This window comes from Phoxinus phoxinus, assembly GCF_949152265.1.
Source record: "Phoxinus phoxinus genome assembly, chromosome: 10".
In the NCBI taxonomy this organism is placed as follows: Eukaryota; Metazoa; Chordata; class Actinopteri; order Cypriniformes; family Leuciscidae; genus Phoxinus; species Phoxinus phoxinus.
The window spans coordinates 11,763,879-11,783,364 of NC_136885.1; the positions used below are offsets into that span (position 1 = coordinate 11,763,879).

At 35.0% G+C, this 19,486-nt stretch overlaps 1 protein-coding gene across 2 annotated transcripts in view; it reads right to left on the minus strand.

Annotated features, from left to right (window-relative positions):
• Positions 1 to 19,486, minus strand: part of ano10a (anoctamin 10a) — a 42,394-nt gene that overhangs the window by 22,069 nt on the left and 839 nt on the right. For both annotated transcript variants that reach the window (XM_079626084.1, XM_079626083.1), the window contains exons 2-12: positions 16,439 to 16,589; positions 14,654 to 14,851; positions 14,341 to 14,475; positions 12,597 to 12,716; positions 11,917 to 12,250; positions 11,445 to 11,680; positions 9,275 to 9,330; positions 8,929 to 9,003; positions 8,603 to 8,785; positions 5,988 to 6,179; positions 4,666 to 4,794 (exon numbers count right to left, since the gene is read on the minus strand). In XM_079626084.1, the coding sequence (XP_079482210.1) occupies positions 4,666 to 4,794; positions 5,988 to 6,179; positions 8,603 to 8,785; positions 8,929 to 9,003; positions 9,275 to 9,330; positions 11,445 to 11,680; positions 11,917 to 12,250; positions 12,597 to 12,716; positions 14,341 to 14,475; positions 14,654 to 14,851; positions 16,439 to 16,577 (1,797 nt within the window). In that variant the 5' untranslated portion in view covers positions 16,578 to 16,589. The remainder of the gene's footprint in view (positions 1 to 4,665; positions 4,795 to 5,987; positions 6,180 to 8,602; positions 8,786 to 8,928; positions 9,004 to 9,274; positions 9,331 to 11,444; positions 11,681 to 11,916; positions 12,251 to 12,596; positions 12,717 to 14,340; positions 14,476 to 14,653; positions 14,852 to 16,438; positions 16,590 to 19,486) is intronic.

Sequence of the window (19,486 nt, forward strand, 5' to 3'; positions counted from 1 at the left end):
AACAGATACATTTACACCAGTAAAGAAAAACTACAGTATAACATCTAAAAAGCTCAAATTCAGTTAAGTTAGTAAGTTATTTAGTTATAGCAATGAGCAATTTACGCCCCTGAATTGCCCCTGAAAATGAATTTGCCCTTAAAACATCCAAAATGTTTGAAAAATCATTGTTTTGCTTTATTACGTGTGAGCATTTGCTTGTAGACAAAATCTCTCTCTCTCAGAGGTCACAGTCATCCTCTCTACCATCAAGCTTTTCAGTTCTTCCTGATCCTCAGCCGTCTCCTGTCACCGTGGCTACACTGTTGCCTAGTTACTGCTCTCTGAGGCATGTCATCGTGTAATTACCTGAGTATCGAATGGCCCAAAAATAGGCAGCAGTCATGGCTCTGAGAAATACCAGCAATGACACACACACTCACTCACAAACCTCTCTGATTCATTCCACCGTGAGCCAGTGACACTGCACACAAAAGCAAAGTAAAGAATAGATAACAAAGCGAGGGAACATTTGCATTACCCATCATTCAAAGATGACCTTTGAGCGCACAGAGATTATTTCTGCATTAATCTTTTTTGGATGATTTTCTCATTTATGCAACAAAAAAAAAACAATAAATCCATGTTTTTCTATATTAAATACCATCAGACCTACAGAATATCTGTTACAATGGCTCAAACCTAGGGTTGAAAAAACACTTAACCTCAAGTATTAAACACTAATCCTGCACGGTTTGTGCTACAGACATGAATATCATCTGAAATCATGTGGTTTTTTGAGGTAAGATGCGCTATTACTTTTCAAAACGAACACACGTAATTTTTGCCTGGTAGATGATAAAAAAAGGGTGAAAAAAAGTTCTCATATAATTATGTCAATGCAGGCAGATCAATAATATTGTTAAATATTCAGTGATAAAAAATAATAGCGACTTTTTTCCCCTCACAATTCTGACTTATTTTTTCGGAATTATATATTTATATCTCAAAATTCTGAGAAACAAAGTCAGAATTGAGATAAAAAGTCGCAATTACCTTCTTATTTTTTTATTTTTATGAAAAAAGCTTCAATAGCAAGAAGACATTTTTCAACAATAATTATAATAATTATGAATTATGAACCATCCTGTTTGATCATTTAATGCCATAATGATAATTTAATGCCATACTATTGTAATGGTTTGCCTGTGTTTTCTGCCCTAAGGAGGCCACTCACACAGAACACGTTTTCAAAGTACAAAACGTGAGACGCAGGTCAGTGGAATGAGAAAAGTCAGGGGAATTAAGTTTTTTTTTTAAAGTCGAACCTATTATAACTTGAGCGCTGTTTTTTGAAAAGGGCATGTCATGCGCGAGACACTGCAAGACATGAGACACACATGCAATTGATAGCACATGTCTGTCTAGCACGTATTTCCATAGAAAAACAATAGAAAGGAAGTGCAGTGGAATAGAAAAACGTGTTCTGTGTGAACAGACCCAAGACTCTTATTTTGATGTTTTTTTTGGTCCGTCTTTCCTGTTTTATTCTGCGTCATGTCGTAATAGAGGGGTGCAGGTATGACATCACTTTGTAGGCCAAAACGCGGAAGTGAGTTAGCATTTTAGCTCCTCCGGTTCCATCGTCCTGAAGTCAATGGGTTTTTTGAATGGGGTTTTGTTTAAATGGCTGAAATAAGGTCTGTGGTGAACACAACATTGGAAATGTTTTTAGATAAAAACTAAAAGAGTTGTTGGAATCTTAGCGATAGTCGAGCGACCGTGGTGTAGTCCGTTTATAGCCTTTAGCTTATTACTTCTGGCGACTGCATTTAGGCTTCAAAATGAATAAAAGTTGTGTTCATCTGTGATAATTATCTTGATGGACAAAACATGCAAGTATCATAAACTTTTGTTGACCACAGAGCTTGTTTTTAGCGATAATCCAAAAACCTATGGGGAAATCCTATCGGGATTTTGTCGAGGGAAACAGTGTGATGCTAACTGCAGGTTGGCCAACAAAGTGACGTCATACCGGCACCACTCTATTACCGTAAAGCTCCGTATGCTTTCGAATCGCTCTCGCACGAGTTAGATGTCATACATTGGTCTGCACAGCGCCGCTTCAGGTAGAACACACTTTAAACCTGCAGTGGTCAGGTGGTACAAGCCGTAGCTCCCAGAAAATAACAGGTTTACACGTTGTAATTACCAAGTACTATGTTCTACAAGCACATGAAGGCTTTTTACAGTTCAGAATCATTATGGTAATTACGACATGGCATGAGCGCACCTGATATTGTGTTACAGTGAATAGTAAACACTGTTACTACTTCTGAAAGAATCTATACATCATACAGTACTCTGCAGTCCAGAAGAACCAGACCTTCCCCCATCCGCTCATGCTGATCCAATGCCAATCCCTGCTCACTCCACTTAATGAACTAACAGACTCAATCAAATATATAAAGACAGCCTTGAGAAGCGCTCTGCATAATAGACAGAGAATGTGATTTGCTTGCAACTTATTGTGTGAGCTGTAGCAGACACACAAATGTGCGCATACAGAGTACAGTGGGTTGTTGAGAGAGAGTCTTTATATATATTGTATATATATTATGGAGTTGAATCTTAAGGAATTTATAGGCTCCTTAATTCCATTAACAATTATTTTATCAATTTTGAGGAAGCACATTGCACACAACAGTTGTCCTTACTTAAAAATGTAACAACAAAAACTAAAAATACTATTTTTGATAATATATTTTAAAATACACACTGTCATATGAACAAAGAGTCATTCATTTAACTGATTTAAGTTAAATTAATTGAAATTGATTGAAATCAATACCTCATGTGAGTCTTTTTGACCAATTATTAAGAATAGCAGTTTACAGAAGAATCGGCTCATGACCAGATCAGTCAATCAAAATGTTTGTATTATTGAGATACTATCAATCAGGATAGTCTTTTATTAATATTTTGAATTGGTTTATATTTTCCTTTTTCATGAAAATCAAAAGAAAGCTGAAATAAAATAAGTGTAAGTTGTATTATATCTTATTTATTTCAGTTAACATTTATTTTATTTCAATAAAACATTTTTTTTTTATGGTTTTACATTTAGTTTATGTAATAACCCTGGTATACACTTATAAAACTAGTCATTCTCCATCTTTAATGTTTCGGTGACAGATTGAAAACCTGTGATGTGAAATGAACATCTAAAAGTATTTTTTTGTTTTCTGTATTTATTTATTTTTTAAATTGGACTGGTTCTGAAAAACACGATTCCATCCCCCTAACACAACCAATATTATCCTGATGATACCTTCCAAATCAAATAATGTATAGTTTGACAAGTTGATCTAATAGATTTAAATGCTTCATTTTTAGTTATAAGTTGATGAAATTTGTTCATTACATAATGAATGATTTGACTATCATTCTAAAATGTGGAAACGGCCCTATACTGCCTTGTAAAGGCAAAAAACCTGTAACTATGTCAACACTGAACTTGAGAAAAAATAAATACATAGATGGATAATAATATAGATGGATGTTTTTTTTCAGAAGCAGTTCCATTATATATATATATATATATATATATATATATATATATATATATATATATATATATATATACACACACACACAATTCCCATACTATATATATATTGGTATATACATAGTGTCTGTAGCATCCGCCACTGAAGGTTGAAAGCGTCATGACCCTCACAGGAAATGAATAGAATACGTCAGAGAAACGGTGTAGCCACACATTCACCCACAAACACAGTTGATTTAGAGCAGTGCGCCCTGTGTTCCCAGCATACCCGTATCCCAGCTGCACCAGCCCTAAACAAATCAATTCACAGCGGCCAAACTCAATCCAATCAATCTGAATCACAATTTCTGACCGACACTACCATTTGCTTTTGATTTGACATGCATATCCTCTCTGACTTCAGTCAATTTGGATAAAGTTTACCGGATTTAATGTTGCAGAACGAAACAACAAAGCCACACACAGACTTTGCTTTTGAGGTTTGTAAAGACTTTTCTATTCCCTCAACACTCCCGGTTTCGAGTTTTATTTAAAATTCTGTCATGGTACACTGATGCTGTGCGTGAATCGGTATGGCCTAATTACAACTCCAGTGATTACTGAGAAGTTTAATTAGCGGAAAACAAGACATGGCACAATGAATTCCTCCCCAGATCCCCACCAGGATCACACAGAATATCAGGAGTTCTGTTTTTCTCTCTCCTAAAAAACACAAGTCTCTAGTGTGCGTCTGTGTGCGAGTGTGTGCTTCTCTCCATGCTTTGGGTCAGTTATTTTGAGTGGGTCTCCTGAGGCCAGCAGCAAAAGCTTATCCTTTACTGAACTTCCTGTTTAATTCTGATGTTAACCCATATGGACTGGAGTTTCACGGTAGTGGGGTTCTGGATTCTTCTGTTACACAAACTGACAACGTCTAGCACGCTATGTTTCCTGCATTATCCAAACCACTAGGATGGCGGTTAAGGAAACAAGGACTACAGCCAAGTTTAGCACCCTTTAACACTCATACACACACAGAAGGGAAAACAGCTCACTGATGCCACCTCATGGATATTTTGGGCCATTGCAAAAGGGGGTTATAGGTTATTATGTTGTGAGGAAAGGAGAGAATGTGTTACCTCTGTCGCCACCACAATGAGGATCAGCTGAGTCTCTGATTCAGGGAAGTATGCCTTCACTTGTGGAGACAGACCAATCAAGGCACAGTTGGTCACCACGGCGATAACACTCATTGTCTCGAATGCCAACTGGAAGAATAAAAAGCCCAAATGTTATTTTTTGTGAGTGTGTGCGTAACAGTGCTATTGTTGTTAACTATAATATAGCTATATATAAAATATAAACATTAGATGAAAAGATGCAGTACTAAAATTACTAAAATGGAAATATAAATATTTGTATTAGAAATAGAAACGAACTAATAAAAATCATTAAGGCACAAAACTAATTTTCTAAAAATCTAAACTAAAATTAAAGTGAAGAATGAAAATATTAAAAATATGAAAATACTATCGCAATACTAATATATCTATCAATAATAGATCAATATACATAATACTATCAATATTAATAAATACTATCATAGTTATAATTAATACTAAAACAACACTGGTGTGTAAAATACAGTTGTTTAAATATTGTGACAGACTTAACTGCATGTTTCTTATGATCATAAAGACATTTCAATCTAATAGCTTTAAATTCTTACAATTATTTTTCATCTGCATACAAGTGGACATTAGATATATACGAGTTATATATTATAATAATTCTTACTATTTTTACTGTATTTTTTTATAAAATAAGCATAAGAGATTTCTTTCAAAAACATCAGACCTCAAACATCTGAACGGTACTGTATATAAAGTCATATGGACTGCTTTTTTGGTGTCCTTTGGCCTTTTTAACTTAACATTAGTTAACTACTTTAGTTAACGTGAGTTAAGAATGAACAATACTTCTACAGCATTTATTAATCTTTGTTTATGTCAGTTAATAAAAATACTGTTGTTCATTGTTCGTTCATATTAGTACACAGTGCATTAACTAATGTTAACAAATACAACTTTTTATTTGTAATTAAAATTAACTAAGACTAATAAATGCTGTAGAAATATTGTTCATTGTTAAACAAACGTGTGTATGTACCTTTAAACAATGAGTAGGTGTGGGCCAATTTCTGACTGCTAATGTATATTTATAATAGCACTTTTTTTATGTATTTGTTTTTAACACATTTATCCAGATGACAAATTCCATTATTATTATTATTACTCATATGGGATATTATTGACTGTTACAATATACTGCTATTGAAGTTTAACAGATTGCCCTCTGCTTTCTATAGCACTGTACATTGTCTCTGTCTCTTAAGCCTTCTTTACAGTACAGAAATGATGATCTCTTCTGGGAGTGAGACTTTCTCACGAGGTTTTCTCACCTGCCACACCCCGATGTTCGCGGCTGGTTCTGAGAAGGGACGCTTGAAAACATGGCACATCTTGAAGGCGTCAGAATAAACCTCAGAGATGTTGTTCAGCACCACCAGCACAGCAGCCAGCGGGTACACGCAGGAGAACAGGCTCACATAGCCGAACAACAGGAACTGCTCAAGGTAGTCGTCAAACGTGCCCTGATGATCAAACATATTTCAGAGAGATTCAATTCTAATTCAATGACTAAAGGTCAAAATAGGGTAATGTCAAACTAAATTTATGAATTTTTAAAAATAAATATTATTTTTTACTTTGTTACTGTATAGTTCACTTAAAAATGTAAATTATTTCATCATTTTGTTGTTTCACCCTCAAGTTGTTTCAAACCTATGAATTTCTGTCTTCTGCTGAACACAAAAGAAGGTATTTTGAAGAATGTCAGTAACCAAACAGTTGATGGACCCAATTGACTTCCATAGTACAGGTGAAACTAATATATATTATATAGATTCATTACATGCAAAGTGAGATATTCCAAAGTGAGATATTTTATAACTTTATTTGTTAATATTTTGATGATTATGGCTTACAGCTTATGAAAACCTTTTCACAATATTCTAATTTTGAATTTGGGTTTTCAAAAGCTGTAAGCCATAATCATCAAAATTATTACAAATAAAGGCTTACAATATCTCACTTTCCATGTAATGAGTCTATATAATATATTAATTTCACCTTTTAAGTTGAATTACTGAAATAAATGAATTTTTCGAATTTCACCTGTACCGGTATATCTAGTTTTCCTACTATGGAAGTCAATGGGGTCCATCAACTGTCTGGTAACTGACATTCAAAATATCTTCAAAGGTTTGAAACAACTTGAGGGTGAGTAAAAAAAATGTTTAAGATACCTATTCCTTTAAGTATACATTTATAAATTTTAGTAGTAAATTTCTCAAGTGTCAGTACTTTATCAGGGTATTTTTATAACGGAAAACTTTTACTTCACTAAAATCCAAAGCATAATATCATACTTTTCACTCCACTACATTTAACAAAATCATGTCGTTCCTCGTTATTTTGAACTGAAGAAATCGTCACTCGATATAGCAGTGTCTGATTCGAGAACGAACTGCTTCTTTCCAATGAACCTGTTAAACCCGTCCGCTAATCTCACTGAACGATTCATTTGTGAATTGGACCAATCCAATTGCATCTGTTCTCGAGTCAACAACTCACTGATTTATTCAAAGATGATCTAGACAAGTACATGGAAACTATTCAAAAGCTCTGTTAATCCCAAAGCAATGAAAACTGTATCTCTATATTCATCCTTTTTGTCCTCTTAAGGTATAAATGTATTGCACTGTTCTTTTTTTTGTTTTGTTTTTTTTGTTACCCTGGCAACTTAGAGTGTGTATCTTTTTGTCTTTTTTGTTTTGTTGTTTCCATGTTTATCTGTAATGCTTTGTAATGTTTAATAAAACAAATTTTTAATAAAAAAACCCTCACTGATTCAAATGAAGCGGTCAGAGAGAGACTCCAGTAAACGGTTCATTGAATTTACAAGGCTGACTCAAAAAGAGCCAAGAACGGGAAATCCTCTGAGCTTTGGTACACGCGCACCTGATGTCACTAATGCAGAATTTTAGGATGTATTATTGTAAATGAAAATCAAAATTAGGTCACGACTGTAGGTCTGTAAAAACTAGGTATAAACTAAACATAACATTAAAATAATGCAAATGATTGCCCATGCATCTTCCCCCGCCGCCGTAGCAGTTTCAAATGATGTAAAACTAGTATGTTTGCATAGCATTCTTTTTAAAAAAAGTTACACATTTTGCCCTATGAGATGTTTGTTTTTGTATTGCATGTTCATATTTTTTAAAACACAAATCGTGTTTTTCTTCATTTCTATGTAATATATGGTATATTTTGTTAGTATCAGTTGTTTGGACCGTTTGGACACTTGAATTTTCAGTAATTATCAGTGTATGACAAATGTTGGTAATAAAAGTCTTCTTACTGGCAGATAAACTCAAATTAAGTTTGTGTGTGTGTGTGTGTGTGTGTGTGTGTGTGTGTGTGTGTGTGTGTGTGTGTGTGTGTGTGTGTGTGTGTGTGTGTGTGTGTGTGTGTGTGTGTGTGTGCTTGTTTATGTGATTTATGAGGACACAAATTTGTATAATGACATGTGCATTACACTGGTATTACAACTTAAAAGTGGTTTATGAGGACATTTCATGAGTCCTCATTATTCAAATAGCTTAAAAAAAACAATATTTTATACAATATATATAAAAATATAAAAATGCAGAATGTTTCCTGTGATGGGTAGGTTTAGGAATAGAGGCAGTGTAAGGGGATAGAATATACAGTTTGTACAGTATAAATGTACAGTGTGTGTGTGTGTGTGTGTGTGTGTGTGTGTGTGTGTGTGTGTGTGTGTGTGTGTGTGTGTGTGTGTGTGTGTGTGTGTGTGTGTGTGTGTGTGTGTGTGTGTGTGTGTGTACAGTATAGTGCTTGCTCACAAAACCCAGTCCATAATTCTACTTGTTTGGTAATATAGCCAATTATTTTAATATTGCCAACTCAAGGCACCCAAATGAGGACCTACCAGATAGGTGTTCATTTCAGCTTCCAGCTGCACTTGTTCCAGCAGGGGGAGCTCTTTATCCCCCATCAGCCTCCTCATCCTCTTGTGCACCTTCTTGTTCCTCCTCCTCTGCAGCCAGTACGGCAGGAAGGCCTCCATCACTTGATTCAGGATTTGAGAGGTGATGAGCAGAGTGGCCAAACTCTGAAGATCCACACACACAAGCAAGAGGCAAAGTTACTTGCATTTAAAACTATAATGCGACTTATAAATCATAGGTTGTTTTAAGTAATTCAACTTCACTAGATTTATTGTTTGTCGATGCAGCTGAGCTCTGAAATACTCACCTGTCTTAGAAGCACCATATCTTGCATGACAAAGGCAATATAGAAGAGAGAGGCAAAGCAGTTTACGAAGTTAAACTGGAAACAAACAACAACAAATCCAATAATTAAGACAAAATTTGCACTTTAGAATTTTGCTTAATTTGAATTGCAAGGGTTCTCACACCTTTAACCCAAAGCACTTGCACTACTTTTACTTTCATTTCAAAAAAGATTTTTATATGTAATGATATAGAGATTACTTTTTAATATTTTCAAACCTGAAAATGACAATTTTAAAATTAGTGGGAAAATTGCAAGCATAACATGCAGTAATAAGACTACATGAAGTAAAAACTTGAAAACATACCACCAAAACCTTGAGCACGAGGTGATTTTGAAATGATGACTCCAATCTGTGGTTTTCTGAACAACAAAATGGAATGGGATTTACCTCCATGTTGAGAAGAAACAATTTAATTTCAAGAGTAAAAAAAATAAAAATAAAAAATAGAGTGAGGCATTAATGCATTTACATGAAAGTATGGATAACTCACACAGAAATATAATTTAGACAAGGGGCGAACTTCCTTAGCAGACTTTCAATGAGGCAGCGGGATGACTTGAAAGTATCTCAATTATTAAATAATTAATTCATTAAAATAATGGCCAATCTATTTAATTTCTTTCATATTGAAATAAAATAACTCAACATGGGGAATCCCAAAATGAATCATGGTTATTTGATGTAAAATATTAAATAAACAGACCATGTTATTAATTAATTCAATGTATAAATAGAAAAAAACGTTTTGTAAACAGCTTTGTCATAATTACAGCAGAAATTCTGGAAATATCTTAATGTATATGGAAAAGGGGGCTTCAAATATAAGATAGTTTAAACTTAACCTAGATAGATTACAAAATAGCGTTCAACTATTATTGAGCCAAGATACAACACTGAAAAGAAGATAACACTGTATTTCAATGGTCCACTTTAGACATTTTACCAACTATAAGCAACTACATGTCAACTAGTAGCAGTCATTATAGTATTAATAGACTGTCTGCTTAATATCGGCTAACACTTTATTTTGATGCTTGCCAAAAGAAATTCTACTGACTAAGTAATTTGCCAACTACATGTCAACTTATTCTGCTAAACTGAATGCTAAAGGCCCAGATATACTCACTGAGAAGTTATTTTTCGTTCTTCGCTTTGGGGTAAAAAGAAGTTTGAAATACCTTTGCAGCGGTTTGTGTTAGTGAACATCCTGACACCGCCAACGCTGCTGAGAGCGGCGTTTAGATGAATATGCAAATATGTGCTGTGCAGTTTCCTTTCAATAACAATACAAACACACAACAAAAAAGACAGCGGTGAGAAAACAGCAGTTAAAGGTGCAGTTCGTGATTTTTAGTGGCATCTAGTGGTGAGGTTATGAATTGCAATCAACAGAAGTTACGGTGGCCGACAGGAAAAGATGTTGTCGTCTGAGACAGCAGAGTAGCAATTTTAAGCAATGAGGTTTCTTTAAAAAGATAAATGATGAAATGATGTGTACTTAATTATTCAGTAATTATTCAGTACTTAATTGTGTTTTATTTGCTGACTTTAGCTAGCTTCTTTGCACGAAGAACAACATGGTGACGAAACGGGCTCTGTAGTAGTTTGTCCGTTTAGGGCCACTGTAGAAACATGTCGCCGCAAAATGGCTATTTCAATGTAAGGGGACCCGCGGTGTATGTTCTACACTCTAGAACCGTTCTAAGGAAATAAAAACATAACGGTTCATTATGTAAGGTCTTTATACACCACTCAAAACATAGTTATGTATAAGATATTGCATTTCTGTCAACAGATCCTCCTAAATATTACACAATGCACCTTTAAGAAAACATCTGATAATAGCGATTTGGATGTTTGCTTGAGCTCTGCAATTCAGCATTTCAGTAAAGTCACGTCACGTTTATCTATATACCACTTTATACAATAGATTTTTAAACCAAGCAGCTTTACTGTATTAAACATGAAAAATAGTGTCAGTATCTCTTTCGATTAGAAATAGAAAACAACTTCATTTTCTACCATAAAGCGACTTTCCAGTGTGTTTTTCCTCGCAGACGTCCGACCGCGAGGGACTGAACAGAAGAAATGAAGCGGAGAAGATTTCAATGTCAAAGAAGGTGGAGCCTCAGAGCACACCTACGTATTCACCACGGACCAATGGTAGTTCGAAGGTGTATAACAGCCAGAGCAAACTTTTCCGGAAAGTGCGCTTTGGCAAGCTGTTTTAAACTCACAAAATGAACACAAAACAAACTTTGTTTTGGCCTGATTTTGTTCTAAATTACGTCATACCAATTCGTTCTTCAATTTCGCTTCAAGTGTGTCGAGACCTTAACACCTAACCCTAACCTTACAGTCTACTAACACTAGTTCACATGTAGTTGCAAAGTTACTTTAGTTCTAAAGTGGACCATTGAAATAAAGTGTAACAGAAGATGATAAAAGAAGAAAGAAAGAATTTCAGGCTCACCCCAGTTTGTGAGAAACTCAGCAGCATAGCGATACAATAAGTTCATGATCTCAATGACCACAGCGTAGATGATACTGGGAACAAACATCAGAATGCCGGACGCAACGTTTGGATTTTCAGTGTATATACTTATGGCCCAGTTCTCCATGTCAAAGTAAACCATCATCACGTAAAAGGACAGATACAGGCACAGCAGAACGAAAGGAACCGACACCAAATATATCCTCAACTGTCGCCTGTCAAGGGAAAACAAACACTGTCAAAACAAATTGAGGATCTAGAACACTTTCCATATTTATCATGCTTGTATTTGTTTGATGTGGATTTAGAATATGCAGTTCTATGTATTATTATTATTCCATTTTAAAGGTCTGAGACATGCAAACCAGGTTTTGGTGCTAACCAAAGTATAAAAGATGTGCTTAATGTGCCTTTTTGTCAGCCAAAACATGACAATATTTCAAGTTAGTACTTGGAGCTAGAGTAGACCGGTTCCTCTCGGTCCGTGACTGGATTAATCCCCAGAGCTCCATGGAAGCCAGGCCTCGGTTCTTCAAATGCTTTCTTGCGGTTCAGCGTCCCCCATCCGTACGCTAACGTAGCGCTGCATCTCTTCCACACTTCCAGGAAAACCGTAGACCAAACCAGGTTGAAGACAGCAAACAGCACGTACTTGTCATAGTCCTCCCAGTCAAAGAGGTAGTAAGGGATACCAATGAGGGCCATGGGTACCAAGGCAAACGTGAAATACTCCAGAAATCCAAAGTAGAGCGCCAGACCCTCACCAAAGTAACGTCTGATGTCATCTACATTGTGGAGGACACAAAGAGAACATCTTCAATGAATAAAGCACAGTGCATTGTGGTTTGGTTTCAATGCAATTGTTTGAGGATCTAAAACACCAGTTTTTAAGATGGAGCAGGTACAATTCTGCTTCACTTTGCATTTGCATTAAACAAGCAATCAACAATATGCTTTGAATTTCCACAATCCACAATCACACCCACTCCCCGAATATGACATTCAGCTGTACTTATATAACCAAAATTCTTGAGAAATTCTTTTCACAGTAAGTTGTATCAACAAACTGATATAAAGGCTGGAGTTGGGTTTAAAGTTCATGCTGCCAGCGCACACAGAAGAGTGACTCACCCAGCGGCTGGAAGGATAGTTTGATCTTTTTGTACCATGAGAACGAGAGTCTCTTAAGGTCTTCTTTGTTATGGAGAGGGAAATACTGGACTAGGACACCTTTGGATTGCAATCTCCGCACTGAAAAAGAGTTTACCATCAAAATGTAACTTATTGTTCAAATCATGAAAAAAAACAATTACATGTGTACAGTTACAATTACATGTGATTTAAAATATACTAAAGGATTAATATTGTTAAACAGCAAATATGACTGTTTGAATGGTGATGTTTTAAATTATAGGTGGAACTATGTTATGGTATACAAAGTAACTATTTCTACTTCAAGAAAGTTTTACCCAGATATCATTTTTGACAAATGTTTTAAAAAATGTACTATGAGATGATGTCAGTGGCTTAAAAATGGCATTTTATTCTTCAAGGGGAGGGTAGAAAATCATGGGAGCTGCCATGTTGAGATCACATGATCTGTAAAATAGTGCTCACTTATTTCAACGCTATCAGACACTATTAGCTGCATAATAAAATAATCATAGGTGATTAATAAATTGGGTTGCTCCACAATATCAGTGGTAAGCCAATGTTTTATTTTCTGTCATTTAATGCATCCACACCCATAGGTGGCAGTATAAAGTCAAATCATGTGTCAAATCAGAATGCAAAACAAAAAAATGAAGAATTACTTATAAAAAAATACAGATATGTATATAACTGAATAATATATCTGAATTTCAACTTTGAATCAAGTAAATAAACAGGTAATTCAACACATTTGCATCAATAATGTCAAATGTTATTGGTAAAAAGCATTTTCACCACCCTCCCCTCAAAAAAAAAAAAAAAAAAAAAAAGGTGGAGCAACTTATTACATTTTGATTAAAGATTATGAGGATGAACAATTTTTACGAAGATGAATAACACCTAGAACATGTAAAGAGGCTTTACGTGTACAGGGGCTTTTTAACATGAAAGAAATTGCACAGCAGATTTAATGTTTTAGGCCTGGTTTCACAGACACAGATTAGATTAAGCCAGGATTAGGCCTTAGTCTAATTGGGACATTTAACTTGCTTTTAGAAACGTGTCTTAGGAAAAAGCATTTCTGCTGTGCAACAGGAGATAAAACAATGGCACTGGGATATTTTAAGATCTGTCAGGGCAAGTTGTTTTCAGTTAAAACTGCTTAAACATGCATTTTAGTCTGGGACTAGCTTAAGCCTCGTCTGTGAAACCGGGGGTTAGTGTACTTACTGTAGGGCTGCAAGATTAATCAAGATAAAACCCAAACTGTGATAAGACTATGCGAATATCAAATCGCTATGGTTGCGATTTAATAATAAATATATGTGCTGTGTATTTCAGAGTGAAATGCAGCGCTGTGTTGTGTTCTTTCACAATAGAAAGCGCTTATCAACATTAGAGAAGCTTAAATTGCTTCATGTGGTTTTCCATCAAAATAAAAGTTTGATGGTTTAACATCTGAAATTAAATGAACACAGCCATAAATATTAGTATTGTATTTTTTCAATTATACAATTTTTTCTTACAGTAAAATATTATAATAGTTATTATTATATTTTATAGCCACATTGATATATAATATATTTGGAAAAAGTGTGCAACCCTACAAACAAGAACAGCAAACCTGAATTTTTTTAACCACATTAATCAGAAGAAAAAAAATGTGCAGCCCAAAGTTGCTTTTTTTAATCTAATGCAAAAAAACAAACAAAAAAACACTTACCAACTGATTTTCCAGGGTAGAGCTTAAGCTTAGGGTATCCTGGAACGTGCTCTTCATGCTTAGCCCTAAGCGTATCCAACTCATGTTTGATAATGTATTGACACTCCGCTTCACTGAGAAATGCTTGACCGTCTCCTATGAGCACAGCACAACAGTGTTATAGAGTAAACAGGACCAAATCTATGTAAAGCCTATGTGAGGAACTAATGCAGCAGAAATCCCAAAATGGTTTCTTAACATACTGTGAAAAAAACAAAACCAATACAGCAACACACTATCATACTCCTTATATTCGGTTATAAATGAAGCTCACCCTCAAAGTCTCTGAAGCTTTCTCTGTTGGCATAAGTGAACCCTCGCATTGTGCCATCTTGAGACTCCTTAAACAACCCAACATCCTCAGCTCCATTTAAAAGCCTCTGTGACGTGGAACCCACCACAAAGACATTTGGATTAGACTTCTGACCATCCTGAACTGGAAGAAGCACTTGATCCACCAACAACTCTGCTCCTATAAAAGAAGTCGCAGTTTTAGGAACAGGGTGTTTCCCAAGGTCAATGTCCTGATAAATGGCACCCATTTGACAGTGTAAAATTAACACTGAAAAGTATTGTTCAGTGTTAGAAAGAAAACTACATGTGATGACATATCATAATATGAAATATGTATAACAAGATCACTGATATGTAAGAGTGTCCTCTGTAGTCTTAAAAATCTAGTTATACCATGTTCTTACATACTGTACTTTCTCTGTATTCATGTTGGTTTCTAAATATTTTAATCCATTTTCAAGAAACATTTCAATTGAATTACTCTAAAAAAGTGTCAGGTGGTGGTAACCATCAAGTAAAAAAAAGTATAGAATATATTTTCCTTACACCTTGAATATATGAGTGTACACACTTTTAGATTAAATATATTTTTCCAAGGAAAAAATATTTCTACAAATATCAATTCTCAATAATATAAATTATTAATTTATAGATATCACTAGATGTTGTCATAAAAATAAAAATAAAAATAAATTCTGATATTTTGAGAATTATTGACCTTGAGACACATTTGCATTTATTAATTTATCCATACCAATAAGGAAGATCACAAGCAATTTGTCATATGGCCAACAATTTTCATTGCACACAATAACGGGATTAGTAAAAATCTAATTTAGTAAACAAGATAGACCAGAGGTGAAATGCAGAAAGGAAAAGAAAGATCAGATGATGGAATGACTGAGTCGAAATTGGGTCAAGGTTGGCAGCTCATTTCACCAGAGAACAGAATCATTTCCGGTTTTATGTTTTTTTTTTTTTGTTTTTTTTTGCATGTTTGCTGCACCACATGATTTTGATGTTGCAGGCAAAAGTTGTGAAATATTATGGGTAGTGGCAGTTTTGATTATTATTATGCAAAACTCTTTTAAGGAATTAGTTATCAGAACAATTGCATCACCCTGAGATATTTAACTTTATGCCCGAAATGGATTTTAATACAGAAATGAAATTGTAAACTTGCTCATCAATATTCAAGAAATATCGAGAATAAAATAATGTTTTGATTATATATTTTTTTAAATAAATAAGTATAATGTCACTGAACCATCATCAGTTGTTAATTTTCATATAAAACCAGCTTATGTTACTGGTTTTAGTATTTAAACATTACAGCAATACTTATTCATTTACTGCAGCTGTTTAAGTTCAATACAAATTAAATACAGAACTAATGATATCTCTTTAACATTGTAGTGTCCGACTATTTTTAATGAACAAATCGAGAACTGAGCAGTTAATATACTACGGAGTTGTTCATTTTTATCACAACCAAGTGTCTGTGCAAGCAATGTGTATGAAGTCATTTAAAAAGAGAAGCATGTGATTCCTCTACAGGCCGAATCTGATATTCTATATCCGTGACCTCTGTGAAGGGCAGGGTTCACGATTGGTGGGTCACAGTGGTTGAGTAACACTGACAGAGGCCCAAAGGACAACGAATGGACTTCAAACACAGACAACTTCAGAAGGCAAGCAGATATTTCAGAAAATGTTCAGTTCCTGTCAACCTCTATCCCTAGATGTAACATGCCAAGGGTCTCACCTCCATTTTGCTGCTTGTCTCTGATCCTGTTTAGTAACCAAGTGATGGCCTCTGCTTTAGTGTCGTCAGCAAGCTCCAGGACCACCAGAGGGGTGAACGAAGAGACATCACTGTCAGAAACCGACAAGTCGAGATGCATTGTTCCTGATCCCTGTGTTATACACACACGCAGAGAGGAAAGGGGCACAAAAAAAAAGATAAATAAAACATATCACTCTCCTCAAGATTCAGATGCAGAATATACACCACAAGAAACACCACACATTTCACCCGGTGAGGATCGTGCCTTATTTGCATCCATAACTGTTTATGGAAATATTTCCCTGTTACTTAGAAGTATCAAATGCAAATAGTTCATTCTAGCAATTAGGTGCCGCAATAAAAGTCATGTCAACATGTCACACACATTACATTCATTGTGTATTGCTTGATGGTGGAGACATATCATAAAATTAACTGTGTGATATGACTCACTATTCCAATATCCTCTACCATTAAAATCTACTTCAAATAAATGCTGTTCTTTTTATTCATCAAAAAATCTTTTTAAAAATGACCTTGGTTTCCCAGAATAAAATAATAAGCAGCATAACTGCTTAACTTTAAATGTTTCTTGAGCACCAGATCGGCATATTAAAATAATGTCTGAAGGATCATATGACACTGAAGACTGGAGTAATGATGCTGGAACATCACAGGAATAAATTATGTTTTAAAATACATTACAACAGAAAACAGTTCGGCTATTTCAAATTGTAATACTATTCACAATACTGTTTTTACTGTATTTTTGATCAAATAAATGCAGGCTTGGTCAGCACAGGAGATGTATATACATTTTGATAGTCAGAAAAATAAGATGCAATAACAAAACTGATGACAGAATAGAACAGAGGGTGCTAGTAAGGAGCTGGTGTTTGTAACTATTGCACTAGTTTGCAAATACTTATCAGTGTTTTTTACAGTACACTGTTAATTCCACACTCGGAAATATTCTGGTCAATCGTGGTATTGAGCAGGCGAATCTTTTTTGGATTTAAATTTAAATCAAGCCTAAAATTAAAACCCAGTTTAAAGGAATCGTCCATCCAAAAAAATTAAGTTTAGGTTCTCATTGACTTACATTGTAGACAAAGAAGCAAGTCATTTGGGAACCAAACATTTTTGGAGTTCCATAGAAGAAAAATAATGTTTGGAACTACCGTACTTGAGTAAATGGTTTTTGGGTGAACTATCCCTTTAACAAATAGTAGAACATGAATTAATAAAGAAGAAACCCAGAGGAAGACCTTATTTACAACTCAACAAACTGGTCTGGTTTGGACATAATCAAGTACATGACGTCCTTCAACCTCAGAAGGAAAGTTGAAGGAAAGTCTGGAAAGGGACTTAAAGCAGAGAGCAGAGCCTTTTTTAAGTTATCTGCTATTCCACTGCACTCCACAGTAGAGATCTGGAAGCTCCAGGAAGTTGTTGTGTTGCTTCTGGGCCTGGAAAACGTATTCCACATTATACCAAAGAATGCTTAAGAAGAATGTGAGACAATCAGTAAAAATGTTGAAGCTGAGTTTTGAACATAATAATTACCCAAAACATGCAAGCAAATCCACAAAAGAATTGCTCTGAAGCAAGAAATGGAAGGGTTAGGAATTCCAAAGTCAAAGTCCAGACCTCAATCCAATTGAAATGGGGTGTGGTGCAAGAAAACCCTCCAAATTCACACAGTTAAAGGGATAGTTCACCCAAAAAAAAAAAAATTATGTCATTAATTACTCACCCCCATGCCGTTACAAACCCTGTAAGACTTTCGTTCATCTTCGGAACACAAATGAAGTTCTTTTCGATGAACATTCGATTGACAGCCATGCCACTACCACTGTGACGCTTCAAAAAGTTCATAAAGAGATCACTTTATATGATGAACAGATTGAATTTAGGCTTTTATTCACATAACATTCATCAACTCGCACATCAGTTGTGGTAAACAGAAGCTCAAGCATGTTCGCTTGACGTGCGAGAATCAATGAGGTTTGTTCTCGTGTTACGCAGCACATTTGAGATTCAGCAAGAACCAATGAGGTTTGTTCTCGAGCATCAAGCAGGTTCGGTTGAGCTTCTGTTTATCCTCACATCAGTTTTTAAATGTGAAAAAAAGCCTAAATGAAATCTGTACTATAAAGTCTTAAGGGTTTGGATTGGCATGAGGGTGAGTACTAATTAATTAGGGAAATGTCATGTTTCTGTGAACTATCTCTTTAACAATTGTAAGAAAGACGTACAGAAAGCTATTAATGCAAGGAGTACTTATTCTCTTCAAAGTCAAATTTTCATATATTTGCAATGTGTTTCTAAAAGCTTTCTATAAGGGTTAGGATTGGGGGTCACGTTAGGGTTAGGAGATCAAAATTGCATTGGTGCAATATAAAAACAACTTAAAGGAATAGTTCACTTTAAAATGAAAATTCTGTCAACATATACTCACCCTCATGTTGTTTCAAACCTGTATGAATTTCTTTCCTCTGCTGAACCAGACAGTTTCTGGGTCCCATTTTCCTACTATGGAAGTCAATGGGACCCAGAAACTGTCTGGTTACTGACATTCTTCTAAATATCTTCCTTTGTGTTCTGCAGAGGAAATAAATTCATACAGGTTTGAAACAACTTAAGGGTGAGTATATGATGACAGAATTTTCATTTTAAAGTGAACTATTCCTTTAAGTCAATGGAAAGTCGTACAAAGCGAATGTTTTGTATATTGTCTGCCTGCTTTTGTACTGCAAATTGTCTGATGGGATTAATAATGCATGTAGCCCATGTGATACAAATGAATTGCCTCTGCCTATTCAAAAATATAAAATAAACTCTTTAACAACACCTAATATGTTCTACCCAACATAACCAATTTGAAGACATGCATCAATAAACATGCAATATCTATGCAATTGATAAAAACCTGAAAAGTTACATTGCACGAAAAGGTGTGGCAAGAAAATGGAAACCTAAAGAAACTAAACCTGGAGGACTATCCCGGTGTTTTTGGACATGTCG